The sequence below is a fragment of the Sinohyriopsis cumingii genome, chromosome 2 (genome assembly GCF_028554795.1).
Source record: "Sinohyriopsis cumingii isolate HCF-2022 chromosome 2, ASM2855479v2, whole genome shotgun sequence".
Taxonomy (NCBI): Eukaryota; Metazoa; Mollusca; class Bivalvia; order Unionida; family Unionidae; genus Sinohyriopsis; species Sinohyriopsis cumingii.
The window spans coordinates 161,376,693-161,399,757 of NC_142962.1; the positions used below are offsets into that span (position 1 = coordinate 161,376,693).

Genomic DNA, 23,065 nt, shown 5'->3' on the forward strand with positions numbered 1-23,065 from the left:
ATGCATGCTGTACATGCCATGTATGTCTGTATTGATGCATGTTGTACATGCCATGTATGTCTGTATTGATGCATACTGTACATGCCAGGTATGTCTGTATTGACGCATAATGTACATGCCATGTATGTCTGTATTGATGCATGCTGTACATACCATGTATGTCTGTATTAATGCATAATGTACATGCCATGTTTTCTGGGACAAGATCAAGAAGATCAGTGTTCACAGTCCAGGAGATTATAGTCCAAAACAGGGAGATTAGTGTAATGGCCATTTGTCATAAATTTAAGCGTGAAAGTTCACATCATACCAGAACTAAGTAAATTAACTACAATGAATAATAATTACTCAACTTTTGAATAAAAATTATACATTATTTTCACTAAACTTATCACATTTAAATTAGTCTGTCCAAACACTTTTAAAATGGCAAACATATTTTGTTCAATGCCATATTTTCCTTTGAATCCATGAGCATACATTTCAACTTTACTATTTCCAAAGAGTTGCAATAACTATTTTATACTTGTCTGGTTTCCTGCAAATTGTTATCACAACTCTTACTCAATATTGAACAATTGAGGAGTAAAACAACTTAAGGATGTACAATAAATGCATCAGCGTGTGTCGCGAGTCATGATTTGATTGGCTGTTATGTTGATAAGAACTTGATTGATGTATTACAACAGTCCTAAAACAGTCATTTGAATGTTGTTTTAGCTGGAAATACCTACACTTGGCTGGTATTGTTTTAGTTGGAAGTACCTATGATTTGGCAGATGTTTTTTAACTTGACATACCGATGTTGGCAGATTTGTGATTTCTGGGAGTTTTTGTGAGCAAATCAGTAGATGAAAAGATTGGGGCCAAAATGAAAAGACTACTGGACAGTTTGGGAGACTTAGCATGTATGTTGATAGGTTGCTAAGTCTAGCTGAGTGTACTACTGTATCTGCTTGCTTATAAGATGAGTCCAACTGCAGACTGGACAGACTCAGACCTGCCATTGCATAATGCACTGGGTCTGTACAGTTTAAGGAGTAATCAGTTGAACAAATAACATTAACCCTAATCTGCAGTATGTTGTTTGCAGTTTGATTTGACTTATAAGTGAGTATATATATATATATATATATATATATATATATATATATAGTTGAGTTAGATAGGGATCTATGTCATTTCAGTGTATTTTGTATGAACATGTATGAGAAACAATAAAGACTGAATTCCTATTATTGCAATTTTCTTCTGAACAAGGTTTGTCAGTTTGAGTTCACATTCTCCTAATCTGTTTAATCTAATCTTTATTTTCCATACAGTGTGTGAGAACCATACTTAATGATGTATTTCATCTCATCTTTATTTTTCATACACTGTGTGATAACCATACTGCATGATACATTTAATTTAAACTTTATTTTCTGTACACTATGTGAGAACCATAATTCATGATGTATTTCATTTAAACTTTATGTTCCTTACACTGCATGAGAACCATACTTAACGATGTATTTCATTTAAACTTTACCATACTTCTTGAAATGCTTATTACTTTGTAATTTTAGTGATATTTGTAGAGTTGAGAAAAGGGTGGGGAAACCATAATTGAAATTTAGTAAGTTTCTGCAATTGCTGCCATCATTACATATGTAGATACAGTAAATATAGACTTGGGAGACAGAAAGTGGTCTTTCAGTTGAAGTCACTACATTTTATTACAAAATTGGTAAGTGCATAAACACATTAACCCCTGGAGCTTTTTGCCATTTTTGCCTGAAAATCGAGTAGGAAACACATTTTGAAAGCTATTTCTGAATAGACTCGAAAACACCCAATCCCCGGTCATCTTTCAATAACATACTGCCTAGTTGTGTTAGAAACATCATTTTTCATTGGCTATTTGCATGAGCAGAAGGGTAAAATGTGTACTCCTTTTTTCATTTTTTTTATTTTTTTTTATTTTTTTTTATTTTTTAGTTAAACGGAGCCATTATTTTTGTATGGAGACCACTCTTTATTCCAAATGCCCATCTTATCCTACATTTTGCAAAGGCTCATCTGTCTGTTTGCAGTTCATACCAGTTTGCCTTAGATCTGAGACCAAAAAGTCTAAAATCCAGACACAAAATGGGATTCCGACCACGGGCGAATTTTGCGTAAAAATAGTCGGGTCCAAAAAATGAGGTTTTTCTATCTGTATTTTGTAGTGCAACTAGATATTCCAGATTATTTGGTATCATTGTAGAGCTACATCTGTCTACCTTTCTCCAATACCACCCACTTTAGTGTATCGTCCATGACCATGACGCTACAGAGCTCAGCAGTAGGCTACTACCTCCTGCCCCATAAAGTCGTTGCTAGGGGTTAATGTGTTAAGAGTCAGGTTGTATTAATGATGGTTGTTTTCCAACACAATGGCATTTCAAGTTGATAATTACCTACAGTTGATGTACATGTATCATTTGGACTATCTTGCCTTCAATTAAAATAAACTGACATCAGTATGTCATTGCAGTTGCATCAGTTGATAAATGAACTGAAGATTTCCATTGGTCAAACACAGAACCATGGTATCAGATCCAATTGCTTTTATTTCTGAATATACTGTAATTAGACCTACTTTATGCTTCTAAAAATAGCATAACTTGCCAATTAACTAATGAAAACACTGAATTGGAAGGCATACACACTGCATGCCTTTGAAACAAAATAGAAACTTTTTGTTTTATTTAGAAAATTTCATAAATTGATTTGACATAATCAAACAATAAATCATTAGAACCTGTCTGAAGATAAATACATGTAATTCTTTCTTTCATTATGTTTGAAAAAAGGCTTGGAAACTCAAAATCTGCCAAGAAGAACATAACGTCCTTCAGGAGTTATTTGCTGTGTGATTTGGCAGCTGCAAGTTTATACCATGATAAGCTCAGAAAAAACGTTACGCTATTTAATACAAGAGATTTGAAAGTGGTTATATCAAGATGTAAAATCAATCAGATGAAACATCCTTACACCAGACATAGCATTACAGTCCTTAAAAGGGAATTTTTAATGCATATGTTTTTTGTCCTATATAATTTCATAGTATTTTCTGACGACTACCGTACTAATGTACTCTTTTGTCCTTGTGCAAGAAAGCAGCTTTTAATTCTCACATTCAACTGTTTACTCACCACATTCTACCATACATACTCACTTATCAGACGAGTCCAACTGCAGTCTGCTCAAACCCAGATCTGCTGGCGCAGTATGCCCCGACAGATTGGGTCTGTGCAGTGTTTGGAGTAATCAGTACAACAAACAACACAAACCCTAATCTGTAAGTTCATCATGCTAGGGTAGATATGGATCTTTGTTATTTACAGTTTGACTAAACTTTCAAGTGAGTATATATGGTAATTCACCATCAGCATCCAATTTAGATGAAAACTTGATTGTTATGAATATGCTACCTTTGATAACGTGTTTATAAGATGGACTTTTGATTGGAAATAATTTTATAGCTGCATTTAATGTTAAAAGGTTTCATGCAGCACTTTTTTCTCTTTTTATAGCATACCTATTGTCGCAGATGTGTCACAAACAGACATCAGAATGGTAAGTAATAATAATAGGAAAGCAGTTTACAGGCATCAGTTCTTTCTCTGTACAGGAAGCATAGTTTTCATGTTTGGAAATGAATCTAGAGTTGTATAAATGAAAGAAAAGTGTATATAAGTGAGATCCAGTGGTACATAACATAGATCCAGATCCAATGGAGTATTACAAAATCCCACATTGATCCATGCATATACTAAGATCCAGTGGTACATAACATAGATCCAGATCCAATGGAGTATTACAAAATCCCACATTGATCCATGCATATACTAAGATCCAGTGGTACATAACATAGATCCAGATCCAATGGAGTATTACAAAATCCCACATTGATCCATGCATATACTAAGATCCAGTGGTACATAACATAGATCCAGATCCGATGGAGTATTACAAAATCCCACATTGATCCAGATCCGATGGAGTATTACAAAATCCCACATTGATCCATGCATATACTAAGATCCAGTGGTACATAACATAGATCCAGATCCAATGGAGTATTACAAAATCCCACATTGATCCATGCATATACTAAGATCCAGTGGTACATAACATAGATCCAGATCCAATGGAGTATTACAAAATCCCACATTGATCCATGCATATACTAAGATCCAGTGGTACATAACATAGATCCAGATCCGATGGAGTATTACAAAATCCCACATTGATCCATGCATATACTAAGGTCCAGTGGTACATAACATAGATCCAGATCCGATGGAGTATTACAAAATCCCACATTGATCCATGCATATACTAAGATCCAGTGGTACATAACATAGATCCAGATCCGATGGAGTATTACAAAATCCCACATTGATCCATGCATATACTAAGGTCCAGTGGTACATAACATAGATCCAGATCCGATGGAGTATTACAAAATCCCACATTGATCCATGCATATACTAAGGTCCAGTGGTACATAACATAGATCCAGATCCGATGGAGTATTACAAAATCCCACATTGATCCATGCATATACTAAGAACCCATTTGAAAGAATTGTAGAATTAAATCTAGCAACATACATTATAGTGGGGTAATTTTGTGGATGAAAAATGTTGTTCTTTTGGCAAAACATATTTTTTTTAAATTTTGGTGGGCTATATTTTAGCAACTGCATTGAAACAGGGTTTTTATTGTTGACAGTGATAACTTTAGTATTGTTAATTTTTAGCTTATACCCACATTTTTATTTTTAAAATACACAATTTCAGTTTGGAAACAAATTGTATAAACCTTCAGTTTTAGACTTGACCAATATAAAGACAGCTGTAGAAGATTGTATCCATAATTAGAATTAGTTAATTGTGTTAAATAGCTAGTCCAGAGAGTAATTTCCAGTTGTTGTGGTGTTCTTAGTAAGGGGATAGACCAAGAACACATCACATCATGTGTTATGCAATCAAACACCCCTTGGAGTACAACATGGATGCAGATTTGTAATTGTTGTTTTTCTGTAGACAATAGGAAATATGTAGCCCTATCATACCTAGCTTTTCCAAGTTATTAATATGTGAGTAGAATCTGTGGTTTAAATGTTATACAAATTCTGAAGAAAAAGCTCAAATACGTAATTGGAGGAATATTGGTATTAGTCATTTCTTTCAGCAGTTAATACATTTTGACAGAATTCATTTTTATGGCATAACTCTGTGACAGCTAAATTGTTGAAATTCCTTCACTGCTAAAAGAAACTTCCACTTTACAGTGATTATGATTGATGATGTGGATTTATCTTGTTCTATGTTGTATGTATGACATTCATCACATACACTTCATTGACTTTAATGGAAGAACATGATTTTTGTAAAAGAAATAATTATCAATAAACATAAAATTTTCTGATTAATTGTGTTTCTTACAATCATATGAATTATTAACATATAAACCTCAATTAGAGGAGTTATATTGCAGATGGATTAAATCCAGAGTTGTCATTGCTTGCCTGAGGTAAATTTCTTGTCAAAAATGGACATTTATTGCAAAGTGACTGTCAGTTAATTAAAAAAATGAAAAGACTACTGGGATTCCTATTGATGTAGTCTGTGACCATATTCATTGTAATTAGCCAGGTAGCTGTCAAATTTTTCATTGACTTAAAGGCCAGGCATTGAAAGTTGTGCAGATTTTACTCTGTGCAGTTTGTAATTTGACAAACACTGGTCTGATGCTTCCATACCTGTATGTAATTAAATTCCTGTATCCTATAATATAAAGGAGATAACAATGGTACTATACAATTTTGATTGATGGGTGTCTTCAGCGATACAATTTCTGCATCTTTCGTGTGTGTAATGGCATCATGAAAATGACATTCTCCAGTTACAAGAGTTAGCATTAGTTTAAAGGGCTGTTAAAAGAATATCAGACCTCACCTCCATAAATACTGGAAAATCTGTATAATAAGAGCAGATTTTAAAATATTGTGTATTGAAAGTAGGCACACATTGGCCTTCCAGTATAAAGTGCATTTAAGCATACAAGATACACAAATCCAAAGTATAAAATCTGTTTCCCAGATGATTGTTCTTGTCCTGATTCAACTTATTTATTTACTTTGAATAATGACATTTATTTTCATTTCTTTAATAAACATTCTATTTCTAATACAGTTTTGAGTTTTCTTCATAGGTTGTTGTTGTGGGGTTTAGCGCCATTTTTCAGCACATGATAGGCTGTGCATGGCGGCCAGTATTAATGGTGGAGGAAGAACCAGGGAAAACCCTGGGAAGAACCATCAACCCACGAGGTACTACTAGCAAGCTTTCTCACATACCTACTTTGGCTGAATCCTAGACTTGAACCCACGCAGACAGAGGTGATATGTCAGTGATCTGTAACAGAGAGCACTTTAGACCATTCAGCCACTCGGGGCCCCTTCTTCATAGGTAATATCAGTACTTTATAAGTATGCACATGAAAAAGTGTGTATCAGAGTTCTAAATAAATTGTGTATTTGCTTATATTTTTCATATAGAATTTATTTCATTCATTTAGCATGTGCAAAACAATTTAATTTGAAGAATTTACTGCAAATTTGTGCTCCTTTTTTCCAGTTGTAAGCACAGTCAATATTTTATCATGGTAAATTCGTTAAAAATAAACTATGCTATCAGGAAACGTTCCTAGTTTTCTTAGCACATTTAAAATAATAGTACACAATCATGGTGAGGATAGTAGATGATTAAGCACACCTTAAATTAGTCTCATTTACTCAGCTGTTTGACGTATTCTCAAAGACATGATGAATAACTTAAGGATTACAAGTTTTCCTTTGCAAAGTATGGATTGTATGGTGTTCAGAATTTTTTTTATAAGAAACCAGTTTGTTCCAAATCAGATAATAAAATGCCAGTCTTCATGAAAATCTTGTCTTGAGAATTTGCACATACGACTTCACAAATTAGGCATATATTCTTATGTCCAGAGATGCAGTGAGGTGGTAGTTACAAGGAATTTAAATCGTTGGATCCTAGCATATTCAGATGAATTTTGTAGGATGCAGTCCACTACCTCTCCTATCTACCTCTTAATTTAAATGTCTTAACTAATTAAACTCAGAAAACATTGTTTGAGATGATTGTACAACCAGACATGCAAGGGTAATTTCAAACAATGAATTTGTATGTAAACTTCTTGTGTCGTATCATCCTTCTGACCTATATTCACATTCAGTAGGGTATATAAAAACCTGAAATAATAATAATTCTTTTTCTTTTTCTTCTTCTTCTTCTTTATGTGACAAATTGATGGTTGCTCACATTGTTTAGCCATCTGGAAATTTGTGCCTTTGAGCATTTAAGCTTTCATAAATCCATCAAATAACATAATATCATATAACCATGCATTGACCCAAGTTCTTTGCAGAGTGCATGATATTGTTTTGTATTTTCAGTTTCATAGGAACTAAACAGCACTGTATTTATACATTGCAGAAACCTGCCCTGTTGATGGTCATAACTTGAACATTGTAGTGGCAAACATTGCTGTATCAGAGCAGATAGCAGATTTACTGATACACTGTAAATATGGCTGCCACCTAGCAGATGATGGGCAAGCATACGTTGTGGACCACATGTCATGTCCAGTTACACTTAGATTAGGGAACAGAAGGTATGTAAGACTGATCTATTGATTGACACATTATACCCCAACCTCAGTAGGGTTATATAGTAATCTCTGTCCATCCATCTGTCTATCCATGTCAACCATCACACAATCTCCTTAGTGCAGCTAGTACCCCAGTTTTTCATCTGTGTATCACTTTGTAACTACAAATTTTGTTGTGTGGCTTTTTGCAGTTTATGATCCAATATCGTTAGCAGTTTGTGATTGACTAAATAAAATGTTGTAAATGTTATGGCTATCAACAGATGATGCAATTCTTGACAACTCATTCTGTGCCTGCAGTTTGCCTTTGTCCTGTTCCCTGTGTATAGAATGACAAATTACTAACATTTTCACTTAAGATTAAAAAGAATATACAGTTCTTACCGTAAATTACAAACATGGCAGTAATGAATTTACAGCCTTTGAAGGACCCCCTGAATGACCAAGCAAAGAGCAAAATCTTAAAATGTTTAAACATAGGAAGCAAGGGAAAATTAAATTTGTAGGCACATTGATTACAAGAGAAAACAAACAAATCACAATTCTTAATCAAGGTCAAAGCATGCTTCTTTTTGAAAAGTGGAGCACAGTGAAAATGTGTGTGTGTGCACACATGCATATAGATACATGTATGCATATATAAATTACCTTGCAAAAACAGACCTTATATTTATATCATTTTACAGTTATGTACCTTATATCCTTCACTTGATGAAAGAACAAACAATTGCTACTTGTATAAAAGATGATGCTGACATGTCCTAAAAATGGTTTCATCTGTTGCTAGAAAGTGTTCGTACATATTGAAAATATTTTCAGTGATTTGTTTGCCCAAGAGTTGTTAAGTCAGTTTCAGTTTCTAAGAGTTTATTTTTCTGACTTTCTCCGTGAATTCAAGCATTGCTTTAGTAATATCCTGTCTTACAAGGATTCTGAATCCCTTCAGTGTTTTCTTTGTCTGTAGTACTTCAAATTTGGTCACATGCCTCATGAATTGGCAAATTATCAGTCGATTTGCATTTTTATCAAAATTGACCCAGTCTGTGAGCTCCATTAATGCCTTGAGGTCCAGTGTAAATATTTAGTTTGTTTGTACAAAAAGATATGACCTACTTCATACTCTGTTGAGGGGTTTCATCCTTATCCATTCCATACAGTTTATTGTTTTCATTCTGGCTATACTGGTCCAAGTCATCAAATTTCTTCTTCACAGCCTGTTTTCCATTATTTTCCTCCTTGATTATTTTATTTTCTCTCTCAAGTTCATTGATTCTTTCTGTTAAATGTCACCGGCCATACTCCAACATTTTCCTTTTTACATCAGATTTGCATTACACGATTAAATATAGTTATACTCACACAGAAAGAATATAAAAATTATCAAGTGTAAAGAAGAAATAATAATTTAATTACTCGAAAGAGAATTATACAGTGTTGTTACTTCCCCATAGCTACGATTTCCCACCTATAGAGGAGAGGACGCCAACCAGAAATGATGTACATTTATCCACACAAGATGAAGTACATGTTTCTTCTTGTCAAAAATTAAAACACTATGAACTATGCTTAGGGAACATTTAGATGAAACTATTAAAAACTAATTTACTGTTCAGCTTTATGTCGATGTGCATGCACGATGCACTAGATTCCCAAACCAAAATCGCAAGCTTTTTTTTTAAGGTTGCAGCAAGCTTGCTGCGTGCTTGTTATGTAAGCTTGCGGCCAGCTTAGATTTGAAACCATGGCAAGCTTGCTCCAACTAGTAATAGGGAAGCTTGTCATGTAAGCTTGCTGCAAGCTTGCACAAGCTAGTAATACTCTTGCAATTGGCAAGCTTGCATGAGCTTGTCATGTAAGCTTCTGCAAGCTTGTCATGTAAGCTTGCGGCAAGGTTGCATGAGCTTTTCATGTAAGCTTGCATAAGCTTACTAATTACAAGCTTGTGCAAGCTTGCAAACAAAGCTGACCTAGCTAGCTGCGTCAGAAGAACTGATATGGCATCAATTAAATTATTCTATACATGTTCACATACCTCCATTTTTCTATTCCTGATTTGCAAAAAGTATGTAATATTAAATATTAAAATGAAAATGTTATATGGTGAACATTAATTAGCATGAGATCTTACTGTCACAATGAAAAAAAAAGAATGAAGTCATCAAATCATTTAATATTTAATCAGATAAAAATATAAGAGCATATGGATATGTGTGAGGAAACTCTTTATACTTTTGTTCTGTATAGATTTAGAAATGTTCTCCTAATTTAGTTCCATGTAGAAATCCATTTGGGGGAGGCTGGTGCCAAATGGTTAGGTTCCCTCTCTCATCTGTCAAAATGATAAACTATTAGGTGAAAACAAGAATGTTTGCCATTTGAATTACTCTGAACAACTGCTTTTAAAAAAAATCGTCAGAATAAAATTCTGCATCCTCCTCTGCTTCTGGTGTGATTCAGGTATCATCCACTGAAATGGATTACAGCAACATGTACTATGTAACCAGGAAAAAAAGAGAGTATTTACCTGTTTGGCAAAACCATTTCATCTTTAGTTCCAAAATCACTTATCAAGTCCAAAAAATATAAGTAAATGTTATTTCAAGATCATCCTTTAATGAGCTCCTAAAATTTAGTTTTAACATCCATTTTGAAAAGCACATGTTTGCAGGGTAAATAGTATATGCAGCGATGACTTGCTTTAATAATACTTTTGTAACCCATGCTACTGAAAAGATTATCATTTGCACTCACAGTGAATATATTTTCAAACAATGATTTTTATTTTCGAGATACTGTCTTATAGTTAACCTAGATACAATACAGTCTTGGTCATTTCGCACCTTATAACTTCTCATGCGTAAATGGCAGGTGCCTTCAAGCCATCGGATGATATTCTCATCTCTTTTGCGATTTTGTTATCTGACATAAGCGATACACACTACAGTGAGGATGCATATGCCAGCTGACATCCGCTACATATACAGAGTTCGTGGATACATTTTTTCTTTAATAAAGAAGGAACTAATGATAACAATGCAAGATTAGTTTCTTTTACTTTATTTTCAAATAAGTGTTTTGTGTATCTATTTTATTGCTCCGTGCAGTGGGGAGGGGGGGCACAAATTCAACATAAAATTATTTTGTCCCTTATTTGTATGGAATAATGGAGCAAATATGATTGACAATATTGACTAGTAATGACAAGCTTTCAGTTTATGCGCACTCATACTAAGACATCAACTTGAAAAATCAAAACAATAAAATTACCTGTTATGCGCTTCATATTGCAGCAACTAAACACTTGCAAAATGCTTAATATTATTTTCTCTTTGTCTCAGTCTCTGTCTCTGTCTCTGTCTCTCTCTTTCTCTCTCTCTCTCTCTCGTGTATTTGAGTGTGTATTATATGCAGCAGTGTTACAACCTGAAACCTAAAACTAAATATATTTGTTATAATATCTCATGTACGGTGTCGCTACTCATAGAAAAATGTTTACATATTCTGTAAAATATTATCTGTTAAGTATTATTGTTTTATAAATCAATATTGATAATTTGACCGGAAGACTTAAATTGAGAATGTGAATTTTCATTTGATAGTTTTTTTTTAAATTATTTTTTATTTTTGTGAACTTGTAAGTCACATGTGATATTGGTCCATGTCTTAATATTTTCTCATTTGTGTTATCACAGGTGCTGTTGTTTATTTGTTCAAATGTTTTGGTTATTATGTCCAATTTTGTAATTTATTGTATTTTTAGAAAACAATACTCAAAATGCAAGATGTTTAATGTAACCTGGTTAGCTGTTGTTATTTGGGGGCTATATCTAGGATGTTTGGAAACAGACAGGTGCCTCTCCAACTCTCCTGACCCTTTCCTCAACCTTTTTGATCTGAATAATCTTGACCACAACATAGGGATGACCATACACAGAGGAAGACATGGCCCTATCTCACTAAACAATATCAGGGTTGACACAACCCATTTTCAGATGAAAACAGACTTTTCACTCTCAGAGGCAAGTTAATAAAAGAGAAAGGAAGCAAAGTTTCTCATTCCCTAAGCCTCCCAAGAACCATCAATATTAACCACACCACCTACAAAGAATTTTCCAGTTGGTGCCAAACTCCATTTTAATCAAGTTTGAATGAGCCTTTCTCCTCACAATTCATGGGTGATCCAGATAGTTTGAGAGGGGTTTCAGATTTAATGTATTTAACCCCCTCCAATTTCATGTTCCTCTTTAGTGTTGGAGATCCCAACAGATCCCCTTTTGCAGATTTTGATAGAGAAGGTCACTTCCTTACTCTCCAAATGAGTTGTTTTCAAGGCTTTTTCTACTACCAAAAGCCAATGGCAAACTCAGACTGCTGATAGATCTCAGGCAGTTCAACAGATACATATTAGCACTGATGTTAACGATGATGATCAGCAGACCTTTCCATCCGGGGGGCGGGGGGGATTTTGCAGTGAAGGAATAATTTTGAATTTTGAGCTCTTCCTTTTGGCCTCAATCTCAGTCCATGGGCATTAACAAAGACAGCCAACTGTGTTGTCTTGTTTTCATCAGCAACAACTTTGGTATACCTGGACCACATGCTTCCGAAACACATGGTAAGTTCTGTTTTGCTGGAGGAAAGTGATCCTGGTAATGTTGGAAAGTTCTGTTGTGGTTGGTTACCTCCTCAAATAGGAGGTGGGGGCGGGACCAGATCACCCAAATTATCCATCCTGGTCTGGGATTTCTACACTGGTGCACATCATAATATAGCATTCCAAATCAGATACATTCCTAGCAGACTCAATATGTTATTTCCCTTACCACTGCTAGGTGGTTACCCATCAACTAGTTGTCACTCATAGATCTTTCAGCAAATGCACGTAGATTGGGAGCAATTGATAATAGTTCTTAGTTTGTATGGAGTCACAACTCCCATTTTCTATACCTGGATCTGGATCCAAAGGCTTGGGGCATGGATGCTCTGGCAGTCGGTTCAAAAGAGATTTGGGGCTGTGCCTTCCCACCAGTATTCCATTCAAAAGACTCATTTAGAAAATCAGGGTCCAGACCTACAGAGTGGTTATGGTAGCTACAGTTAGATGGGACAAGTCCTGGGTGAATGATCTGTTCAACCTAGTGTCATACTTTCGCATCAAAATCCTGGCCAAATTCAGCCTGCTCAAATGACCCTGCTTGCTGTGTTTCATCCATGTACAGACAGGCTTCTTCTTCATGCTTGGCTCTTGTCATGAGAGTGTGTGTGTGATTTTGATTTTTAACATAGCCTTGAACAATTTTTCAGTCACATCGCTACGATGTCTGCAGTGTGGCAGTTTATAGTGATATCTAGCACTGGGGCATCATGCCGCAGACACGTGGCATGATGTCTCACCCAGTCACATTATCCTGACACCAGGCCAACCAGTCCTAACACTAACCTCTTAATGCTGAGCGCCAGTCGAGGCAGCTGTTAGTACCATTTTTGTAAATCTTTGGTATGACTCGGATGGGGTTCAAACCCACGACCTCTCGCTTCCGAGGCATACGCCTCTTGTCATGAGAGACTTGCAGAGAAAAGAGTTTCAGCCCTCAATTGTTGAGAGCAAGAAGGCCGTCCACTTTGAAGGCTTACAAGAGGAAGTAGCAGGTTTTCAGGTCCTGATGCAATGACAACAACATTTCTCTCTGTCTAGCTGGCAAACTTCTTTCTCTGAGTTTTTTAGTAGAAAATGCTAGTTCCTTTTTTTGAATAGAGAAGGCTAGCTCCTGTTTCACTATCAGGGGATATCAATTTATGATTTCCAACACATTCAGGCATTATGGTGGAGAGAATATAGGCCACAACAAGGATCTATTGACTTGCAGGCCAACTCTTACCTGAATAGGGCTAAATCACTCAACTTGTTTCCTAAGGATTACCTTTCATGAGTTTTGGCTTGGCTTAGTTCAAACAAGTTTGAGCCCTTAGCCCTCAAGACAGCTCTATCTTATAAAACATATCTTCCGATTGCACTAGCCTAGGCATTCAGGGTGAGTAAGCTGCATGCCTTTTCATTTGACCAGAATTATCTCCATTTCAGATCAAATGGTTGTGGATGTAATCACACAATAGCGGTTTCATTATTAAGAACCATTTGATGTCCACAGGCAACCAAAGTGTAGTCTTCATTTCTCTTTCCTCCATCAACATATTGAGAGGGGCAGTGATGCAAGACTTGGTTCATGCTTTCAAGCATTACTTGAAATGGATAGAAAAGAGCCATGGACTCTGGTGTCTTTTTCTTCTGTTCAAGGTGGGAAAGAGGATAATACCACTCAAGCCCCATTGTCGTGGTTGGATTATTACAGCCTCCTCATTAGCATGGGTTCAGTGATTTTGCTTGATTCGTCCAAAGTTTTTGCAAGATAAGGAAAAGTAATTCTCTTCTCCTTTTGTGAGTGTTGTGGTGATGGGTAACATGACCTTAGGTTGTGCTATGATCATATTAGGAGAGCAGATTATCCTTCTTCTAGAAATTCCTAAAATCTTCCCAGGAAGAGGTCGGTGGTAGAGTCTGATGCTCATGCATTTCCTCCCTGCAACAGCAAGCATCTTCATTAATGTTTCACCCAACTTAACCTGGTAAACAGCTAATTGTTTGGTAGCCACCTAGCAGTGGTAAGGGGAGGTAATGAGTAAAAGCTTCTACCTTTTGTCTGTTGGGTATATAGACAAGAAGACAAAATATTTTCCAAAGGTTAAATTGATTGGGGAATGTATTCATGGAGAAACATAATTTACTACAAACTGACTTTTCTTCCTCAAACAGTTGTAGTGATTTACTGAATACATTTAAGTAAATTTCCTGAAAATTATATTTAAAAAAAGATTTTGGAGTTACAAGACAAAAAACATTACAGAACCTGAATTTGTATAGGTAACCCATTCATTGGACAAACCTGTGTCTTACCACCAAACTATATCTTATAAAACATGCAAATATGTAAACATGTACCACTACTGATTAGTAGGTATTCATATTGGGCTATGGTTGATTGGCATGTTTGTGGTGGAATATTTGATTGACATGTGTTGCACCCAGCTGATGGTTCAGTTATGTTGCTTTCCATTCCAGAGAACATGAGGAAGAGTGTGACTACATGCAGGTAGAATGTCCAAACAATTCAGGCTGTCCCCCCTTACTTAAAAAGGTATGTCTAAACATTGTATAGTGTTTGTTACCATTCATGTTTAAGTTGCTTCATCAGATGTGACAGAAAACAAATTTGATCTAAATTACTGCTGATCCAAGACTCCTGAAATTTGAAGGCCTATGTTTCAAGAACCCATTCAGACTGACTTGTTTAATTATACACCACTTCCATGACAACTCATGAACCCCACTTGTAATGTGATGTTTGGTGTGGATCCTGTTTTTAAAAAAAAAAAAAATTTTTTTAAATTGACCCCTATGTCTTGAATGTGAAGAAAATCACAATCAGAACTTTTAAGTGAAACCTTGATATATCACATATTTTATCATTTAAAAAATGGTAGTTAGTGCCTAAAAAGTTAGTGGCAAAATTGTTTTAAAAAGAAATCACATATTTTGTTAGATTTTATTAGCAAAATATTTTCTCAGTAAATTGTACATAATAATATATAGTGAAATAATAATCAATGAAAAGTTCTTGTTAGTGCAAACATGTGGTGACAATGAAAGAAATAAACACCATTTTAGAAAAAAATGTCTTGTCAGGAGAAATTTATGTTTTTAATCATTTGATTCAATTACAATGTAAACAGTATAACTGTGGCATGTTCTCTTCTATTAAAAAATGAAAAGAGTCATTGGAAGATCACTTAGATACATAGGAGCACTTAATTAACTGCCAGATGTGTTTTGATCTACAAGATTGGGAAGTGTATATTGCATTGTAAAATTTGACTTAAAGAGACCTGTGTTGTTTTATCACATTAAGTATGTCTTTTGTATCGAATCAGGTAAGATAGGTACAGTAAAATAGTTCATTGGCATATTAAGTATGTTTTTTTGTATTAAATCAGGTAAGATAGGTACAATAAAATAGTTCATTGGCTTATTAAATATGTATTTTGTATTAAATCAGATAAGATAGGTACAGTAAAATAGTTCATTGACTTATTAAGTATGTCTTTTGTATTAAATCAGGTAAGATAGGTACAATAAAATAGTTCATTGGCTTAGTAAATATGTCTTTTGTATTAAATCAGGTAAGATAGGTACAATAAAATAGTTCATTGGCTTATTAAATATGTCTTTTGTATTAAATCAGGTAAGATAGGTACAATAAAATAGTTCATTGGCTTATTAAGTATGTCTTTTGTATTGAATCAGGTAAGATAGGTACAGTAAAATAGTTCATTGGCTTCCAAATCTGTTGTGGTCACTTTCATTTATCAAAATCAATCCATTTTATTTCTCATCGTAATCATTTGTAAAGTTGATCATGGACAGTAAATGAATCAAGCGAAATGAGTGAAATAGTGAAAGAAAAACTTTGTATCATAGATAGGAACATAATGGTGAGGCGAGATCAGATGTTTATAGTGAACTCAAAATTGCCTAGTTGACACTTGGAGGTTGGTTCAAAGATGAGCAGTAATTTTGGGATTACTTGTATGATGCTGACCTCAGTGACGTGTTCAAAGGAATATGGGCACGGACCGTAAACGGTGCAGAATAGATGATGCTATGTACAACAGGTTCACGCAGCAATGTGAACAAGGTGTTCCTATCTTTGGAACAATTCTCAATGCCCAGGCAGAGAAAATGGCAAATAGTATGGATAACACTGGTCAACAGTGAAATCATTACTGACTTGAAAAGGCCCTAATCTGTAGTATTTTGGTGTGCCGAACACGAATATAACCGTGAAAAATTTGTATTGGCTCTCGTTTTGAAGATATTCATATACCTCATTTTCTATGTTTCACTGTGTAAATTTCTCCAGTAGGACTGCAGCAACATCCGGAATAATGATGTAACATTGCATAATACCATCATGCTCACATCATCCACAGTTGATTGCATCATTTTCTGATGCAATGCAATACTAATGCCATGCGGCTGCTGAAGTAAGTTGACATCAGCAGTGTACTATACATGTGTAGGCCTATTATACTAATGCCAGGCGGCTGCTGAAGCTGACGTAAGCAGTGTACTATATAAAGCCCAATCAGATAGGTTCAGCATTTAAAATATTTTAGACGTTGTGCGAGACAGTTCAAGCTACTGTTACATAAAACTTATTATTTTATCCATTTACGTACAATAAAGAACAGTAATGCCTCGAAAGTGTGTTAATACCGCGGACAATTTTTGCTATATTTGTGGGGAAGTGACATTTGCCAACCAGAAGAAAAGTATCAATTCTCAAGTGAAGAAGGCATATCATCTTTACTTCGGATGCAAGGTTGGTGACCAAGACAAGCCTTGGGCTCCGCATATATGCTGTGCTACATGTACAACACAGCTTTCACAGTGGTTGAATTGCAAAAGGTCATCAATGCCGTTTGCAGTCCCAATGGTGTGGAGAGAGCCAAGCAACCACCTAAATGACTGTTACTTCTGCTTGGTTCCTCCTCTTTCCGGCGGAATAACGAAGCGAAAGAAGTCGAGAATAGTCTACCCAAACATTCCGTCTGCATTGAGACCAGTTCCACATGGTGAGGGACTTCCTATTCCAGAACCTCCAGCAGAATATTCTCTTGATTCATCTGACGAAGACAAAGGTGAGTCGACCTGTTCTTCTCCTGGTCCATCAGCATGCAGTGATCCAGATTTTCACTGTGGTGCATCATCAACCCCACACAGAATAACACAGGAAGAACTAAATGACCTGATTCGTGATTTGGACTTATCAAAGAACAAGGCAGAATTGCTAGGATCAAGACTCCAACAATGGAATCTTCTAGAAGAAGATGTCACAATTACTGCATATCGAACTCTTCTATGTGGACTCTTCGAAACTGAGTCTCAAGGCTGTGCTTTTGCACAATGGAAACATTCTTCCATCTATTCCAGTAGCGTATGCTGTCCACATGAAAGAGACATACGATAACTTAAGGCAGCTACTGAATTCCATTGAGTATAACAAGTACAGCTGGCACCTCTGTGGTGATTTGAAGGTAGTTGCCCTTTTAATGGGACTGCAGCAAGGATATACAAAATACATGTGTTTCTTATGCGAGTGGGATAGCCGAGCAAGGGAAATGCACTACATGAGGAAGGAATGGACTCACAGGCAGAATGTAGCCATTGGAGAGAAGAATATCCAACACCCAGCTCTGGTTGAGGCTCAGAAAATCTTGCTACCACCCCTTCACATCAAACTAGGTTTGATGAAGAACTTCGTGAAAGCCATTGACCGGACTTTGCCAGCATTCCGATACCTGCATGAAAAATTCCCTCGACTCAGCAAAGCAAAGATTAAAGAGGGAGTTTTTGTGGGTCCTCAGATTCGAGAGCTTTTCAAAGATGACCGGTTCAACAACTTGCTGGAAGGTGACGCGAAACAAGCATGGAATGCTTTTCGCCTAGTTTCTACAAACTTCCTCGGAAATGTTAGGGCAGAAAACTATAAGGAACTAGTAGAAGACATGTTGATGAAGTATAAGAAACTTGGCTGCAATATGTCTCTAAAGATTCACTTCCTTCATTCCCATTTGGATTTCTTTCCTAGCAACTGTGGTATTGTTAGTGATGAACACGGCGAACGTTTTCATCAAGATATCGCAACAACGGAACAAAGATACCAGGGAAAATGGTCCACTACAATGCTGGCTGACTACTGCTGGACACTCCTCAGAGATGCTCCCGAACAGCTGTACAAGAGACAGGCGAAGAAATCTAAGATGTAGTCAATGACTTGATTTTTTATAGGTAGGCTATTACAGTTGACCTTTTACTATTGGAATGCATTTCGGTATGTAAACATTAATTTCTTGCAGATTACAAAAAAACTAGAGCCAATTTTGCAATTTGACTGTCATATTCGTGTTCAGCACATAAAAATTGATAAGAATTGACTAATTTTATTTCAGTAACATGACTTTTGTAAAAATTTGTTGTCCAGTGTAATGGTTCTGGTTAGGGCTGGTTGGCCTGGTGTCAGGATAATGTGACTGGGTGGGACATGATGCTGCATGTCTGCAGCATGATGTTCCAGTACTAGACTGCATTTTAAACTTTTACACTGCAGACATCATAGTGATATGACTGAATTTTAAAAAAAACTATGTTAAAAGCCTAAATCAGTTACACACAAATCCAGTGTTACACCTAGACTACTACTCCAGTATTACTCGTAGTCTGTTATTCCCACTGGGTAAATCTGGTTTAATAGATGGAATCTGATGATAGCTTCTGGAGCAGATTTTAAAACTAATCTTTAGGACAATTTTGAAAAATTAATCCAGTTTGTTTCAGCATATTAAAGTACACCTGCAGCAAACTTTTTAGAATGTTTTAGATTATTGTTTTGTGATTGTTATGCCCTGTCTGATGTCATGAAGTTTGAACCTCCTTTCATTTGACCAAAATTACATTGAAAAAGGCAGAATTACTGGTCTTACTTGAAAATAGAGTGTCACAAAATACAGGTTAATTGTTCGTTGAACTCATTTGATAAATGTGCATGTGTAGACAAACAGTAGAATAACTGTGACTGTCTTTAGAAAATCAATTTAGATCTGCAGTACTTGTATTTTTTTGCTAATGAGAAATAATGAAGAGATGTGAAGAGATGGGTTCTTTTTCTAAATCAGATCATGCAAGGTACTGTTGCAAAAGATAATTTTTTAGCTAAAATCAAAGTCACACTTGAAGAGGTGATAAGAAAATGCGAAGAAATGAATGATAATATTTGATGGTGTCAAAGTCTTTGTTTAGTTTTAATGTATTAAATGAAATGAAGCTGTTGTCAGAAAGTGTTGAGTACAAAATCTGAATTCTGATTTTTTTTTTTACAAATTTCTTTTTATTGGTCACTACATCTGTTGTGTTTTTTTTCATGTTAAAATCTGAAATCTTTAATTGGCTTTTGACCATGTTTGTTTTCTAGAATCTGGAGGAACACCTCAGACATTGTAACAATGTAAGATGTCCACACCAGCAATACAGGTAGGTGCCAGCTATGCAGGTAACGGCTCATTTAAAAAAAATTACATCAGCTATTGATCTGTCAGTAACTAAAACACTAATATTTGGTTCCTGGATCTTTTTTGCGATCATTGACAAATTATCTTTTTTGCGATCATTGACAAGGAATCTTTTTCGTGATCATTGACAAGTAATCTCATTAATCTATAGAACAGTTACAAAAGTTAGTAATCATGACAGTACTGAGAATAGTAATCATTCAAATGCAACTGCTGAAACCAAAACAGTTAATTTTACCAAAGTGGTATTTTGTTTGCATTGTATTTGCTCATGATTTGCATTTCAAAGGCATTTGAAATTCATTTCAGTTGGTGTTTTGTTTGCATTATATTTGCTCATGATTTGCATTTCAAAGGCATTTGGAATTCATTTCATTTGCATTCCTTTCTTGTTTGAATTTTGGTAATCATCTCATTTTTGTAGCATCCCGGAAACAGTTTTTACTTCCATTCATCATTTCCTTTCATTTTCATTCAAGAATGAAATGTAAATGCATTTACCAATGTCAACCTTTGCATTAATGGGAGTGTTTAGAAATGAAATGGAAAAGCATTTACCAGTGTCAACCTTTCCATTTATGGGAGTGTTTAGAAATGAAATGGAAAAGCATTTACCAGTGTCAACCTTTCCATTTATGGGAGTGTTTAGAAATGAAATGGAAAAGCATTTACAAGTGTCAACCTTTCCATTTATGGGAGTGTTTAGAAATGAAATGGAAAAGTATTTACCAGGTCAACCTTTGCATCAATGGGTGCATTTAAGTGAAAAAACGTTTGCTTGCATATCTTACATTGTTTTAATAATGCAGTAAATCCTGTCATGAGCCCAGTATGAATACCTAGGTGGTGCAGGTTGCTGTAATATGAACCAGACTAAAGTCACCACTATAACTGCCCTTGCTAAATTCCTACAAATTAACATGATGGTTAACCATTGCTTCTTCAAAAGAAGCTGTCACAGATGCACATATTTGATTCATAGTTTTATGTTGTTTTATATTGTTTATTTATCTTTGTGAAAAACTGCAAACCCAGATAATGCCCTAAGGGCTGTTCCAGTAAAACATATATCCCCCCCCCCGGGACGGCACTTCAAAAAAACTTCTAGGAGGTTGTTTCGAACTATTTTGATTCTGACAGTGGAAGGTTGGTTAGGAAAATCACTTCTGTTGTGGGTTGTGTTAACAAAATGAGAAGTCGCTGGTGGGGTTGTCAGAAAGAAGAAGAAAAAAAAACCCAAATATATATTTAAAATCGCATCTAACCCCCTCCTAGCGGTCTAATGTGAATAAAACATTGGGTCAGAAAATGATGCCAGTACACGCGAGTGCACGTAATTTGTACGAATTCGCGTACTTTTAAAGCAGTGATACGCATTCGGCAAATTATGTCAACGTCGCGGATATAAAAAATGTACTTTGCACAGTATGCAATTTTTTATTAAACTTTAAACTTTAAAAGTGCATTTCGCGACGTAATTCGCGCTGCCGCAGCAGTCTCAAAGCAGTTGATGCGACATCCAGATATCTGGATACTTTGGTTCGACATGAATGGCTGTTAAACTAAATTTGATTGGTTCATTGGCCCTGGAACAGGCATTTATGGAGTTTTAGCCTTACTTTCATCGTGGAAGTTTTACAAATGCATGTTTCCAATAAGGGCCACACAGGAAACCAAAATGGTTGAATCACAACACGGTTTGTCTTAGACAACGTTTTCAGTCGGCAGATACTGGCTGGTGATAGCTATGATGACAATGAATTTCATGTATATCAGTCTGTTGGACATTGGGAAAATGTCACTGGAAATACCAGTGTGTGATTTTGAGCCTAAAATTGATGTTGATTGCGAGTCCGATGTAGGTGCTGGATGGACAATATGCCGGTTATATTTATTCAAGATACCCATGCCTAAACAAGCAGACTATGGGAATGTTGGACTTAGAACCCTAATACAGCATTATGGAAGAGATAAATCTGGCATAAGAGGCAGCAAAACACTGATTCAAGGAAGTGAATCTTTGGCAGGGTTCATGTTAGTGAAAACTGACAGAGGTCTCGGAAACGCTTATGATCACGCGTATTTGGACGGCAATTTTTTATTTATTTAGGTGGGTGGTAAAATTCAAAGACTTGCCAGTCCTGCTTCAGTCACCTGCATAGTGGGAAAATTTGTTGATCAGTTAGCTGTGCTGATATTTACAGTGACAGAATTTAGTGGTTGAAAGCCGCCCCCCACCCAGTCATCACCATTATAAAAGTACATCAAAAGAATATGCTGCAGTAGCTAAGCAGCAAGATCAAAGGCTTTGACTGGCAGCTGCGTGGGAAAATCTACTGATATTTACAGTGCTTAAATTCAGAGGCAGAAATACCCAGAGATGTACATGTGGTCATTTATAACAGTACATCAAATAAACAACTTTAACTTTCATTATTGTGTTCATTTCTGAATGTAACGGAATAAGCAGTGCACGTGACCTCGGAATCATGACATGTTGAGACTTGAATGAGTATTTTGGGGTTCAACGGCAAACTGACGAAGATTGTGAGATTCAGGAGAGTGCTAAAGTTGCTAGAACTGATAGTTTGGAAGGGACAGTAGCCAAATGTAAGAAAGTGTGTGATGCCTAGCTTAGTGCTTTGAATAAGACCTTCCTTGGATGACAAAATTCAGACTCTGATGGACAAACAAGAGCTATGTCAGTGTTATAAAGAATGTAGAAATTAAATTCTATGGCAACCAATAGTTCTTATAATTTGCATAGTTTTCTGAGAGGGGACTCAACTTTTCCTGGTGGGACTCATATTTTTACCAAAATGGGAGCCATGGACTCTTAGTTTTAAAATCCTAACGAGATCTCTGGTTCAAAACATTTCTTTTTGGAACAGAGATATCCAAGAGAGAATACCCATGGGGCTATACATGTGAGATGTTGAAAATTGCACAACCATAAAGAACAGTAACTTGTTCAAGCTAGTTATGCATATGCATTTCAGACAGCAGGCAATGAAAGGAGTTCACAGCACAGAATAATATTCATAGACAGAGGAGGAGGATCATATTAAATTCAGAAACAATTAACAGATTAATGCTCATAGGGAACATCAGAGAATCCCCATACAACATAATTAAGTGTGTGTAGATCTCAAGT

At 35.8% G+C, this 23,065-nt stretch overlaps 1 protein-coding gene across 3 annotated transcripts in view; it reads left to right on the top strand.

Annotated features, from left to right (window-relative positions):
- Positions 1-23,065, top strand: part of LOC149806222 (E3 ubiquitin-protein ligase TRAF7-like) — a 176,259-nt gene that overhangs the window by 58,185 nt on the left and 95,009 nt on the right. For all 3 annotated transcript variants that reach the window (XR_016419876.1, XM_089951173.1, XM_089951174.1), the window contains 4 exons: positions 3,561-3,603; positions 7,554-7,731; positions 14,846-14,921; positions 19,815-19,873. Coding sequence is in view for 2 of the 3 variants with exons in the window: in XM_089951173.1 (XP_089807299.1) it covers positions 3,561-3,603; positions 7,554-7,731; positions 14,846-14,921; positions 19,815-19,873 (356 nt within the window). In the remaining variant the exon portion in view is untranslated. The remainder of the gene's footprint in view (positions 1-3,560; positions 3,604-7,553; positions 7,732-14,845; positions 14,922-19,814; positions 19,874-23,065) is intronic.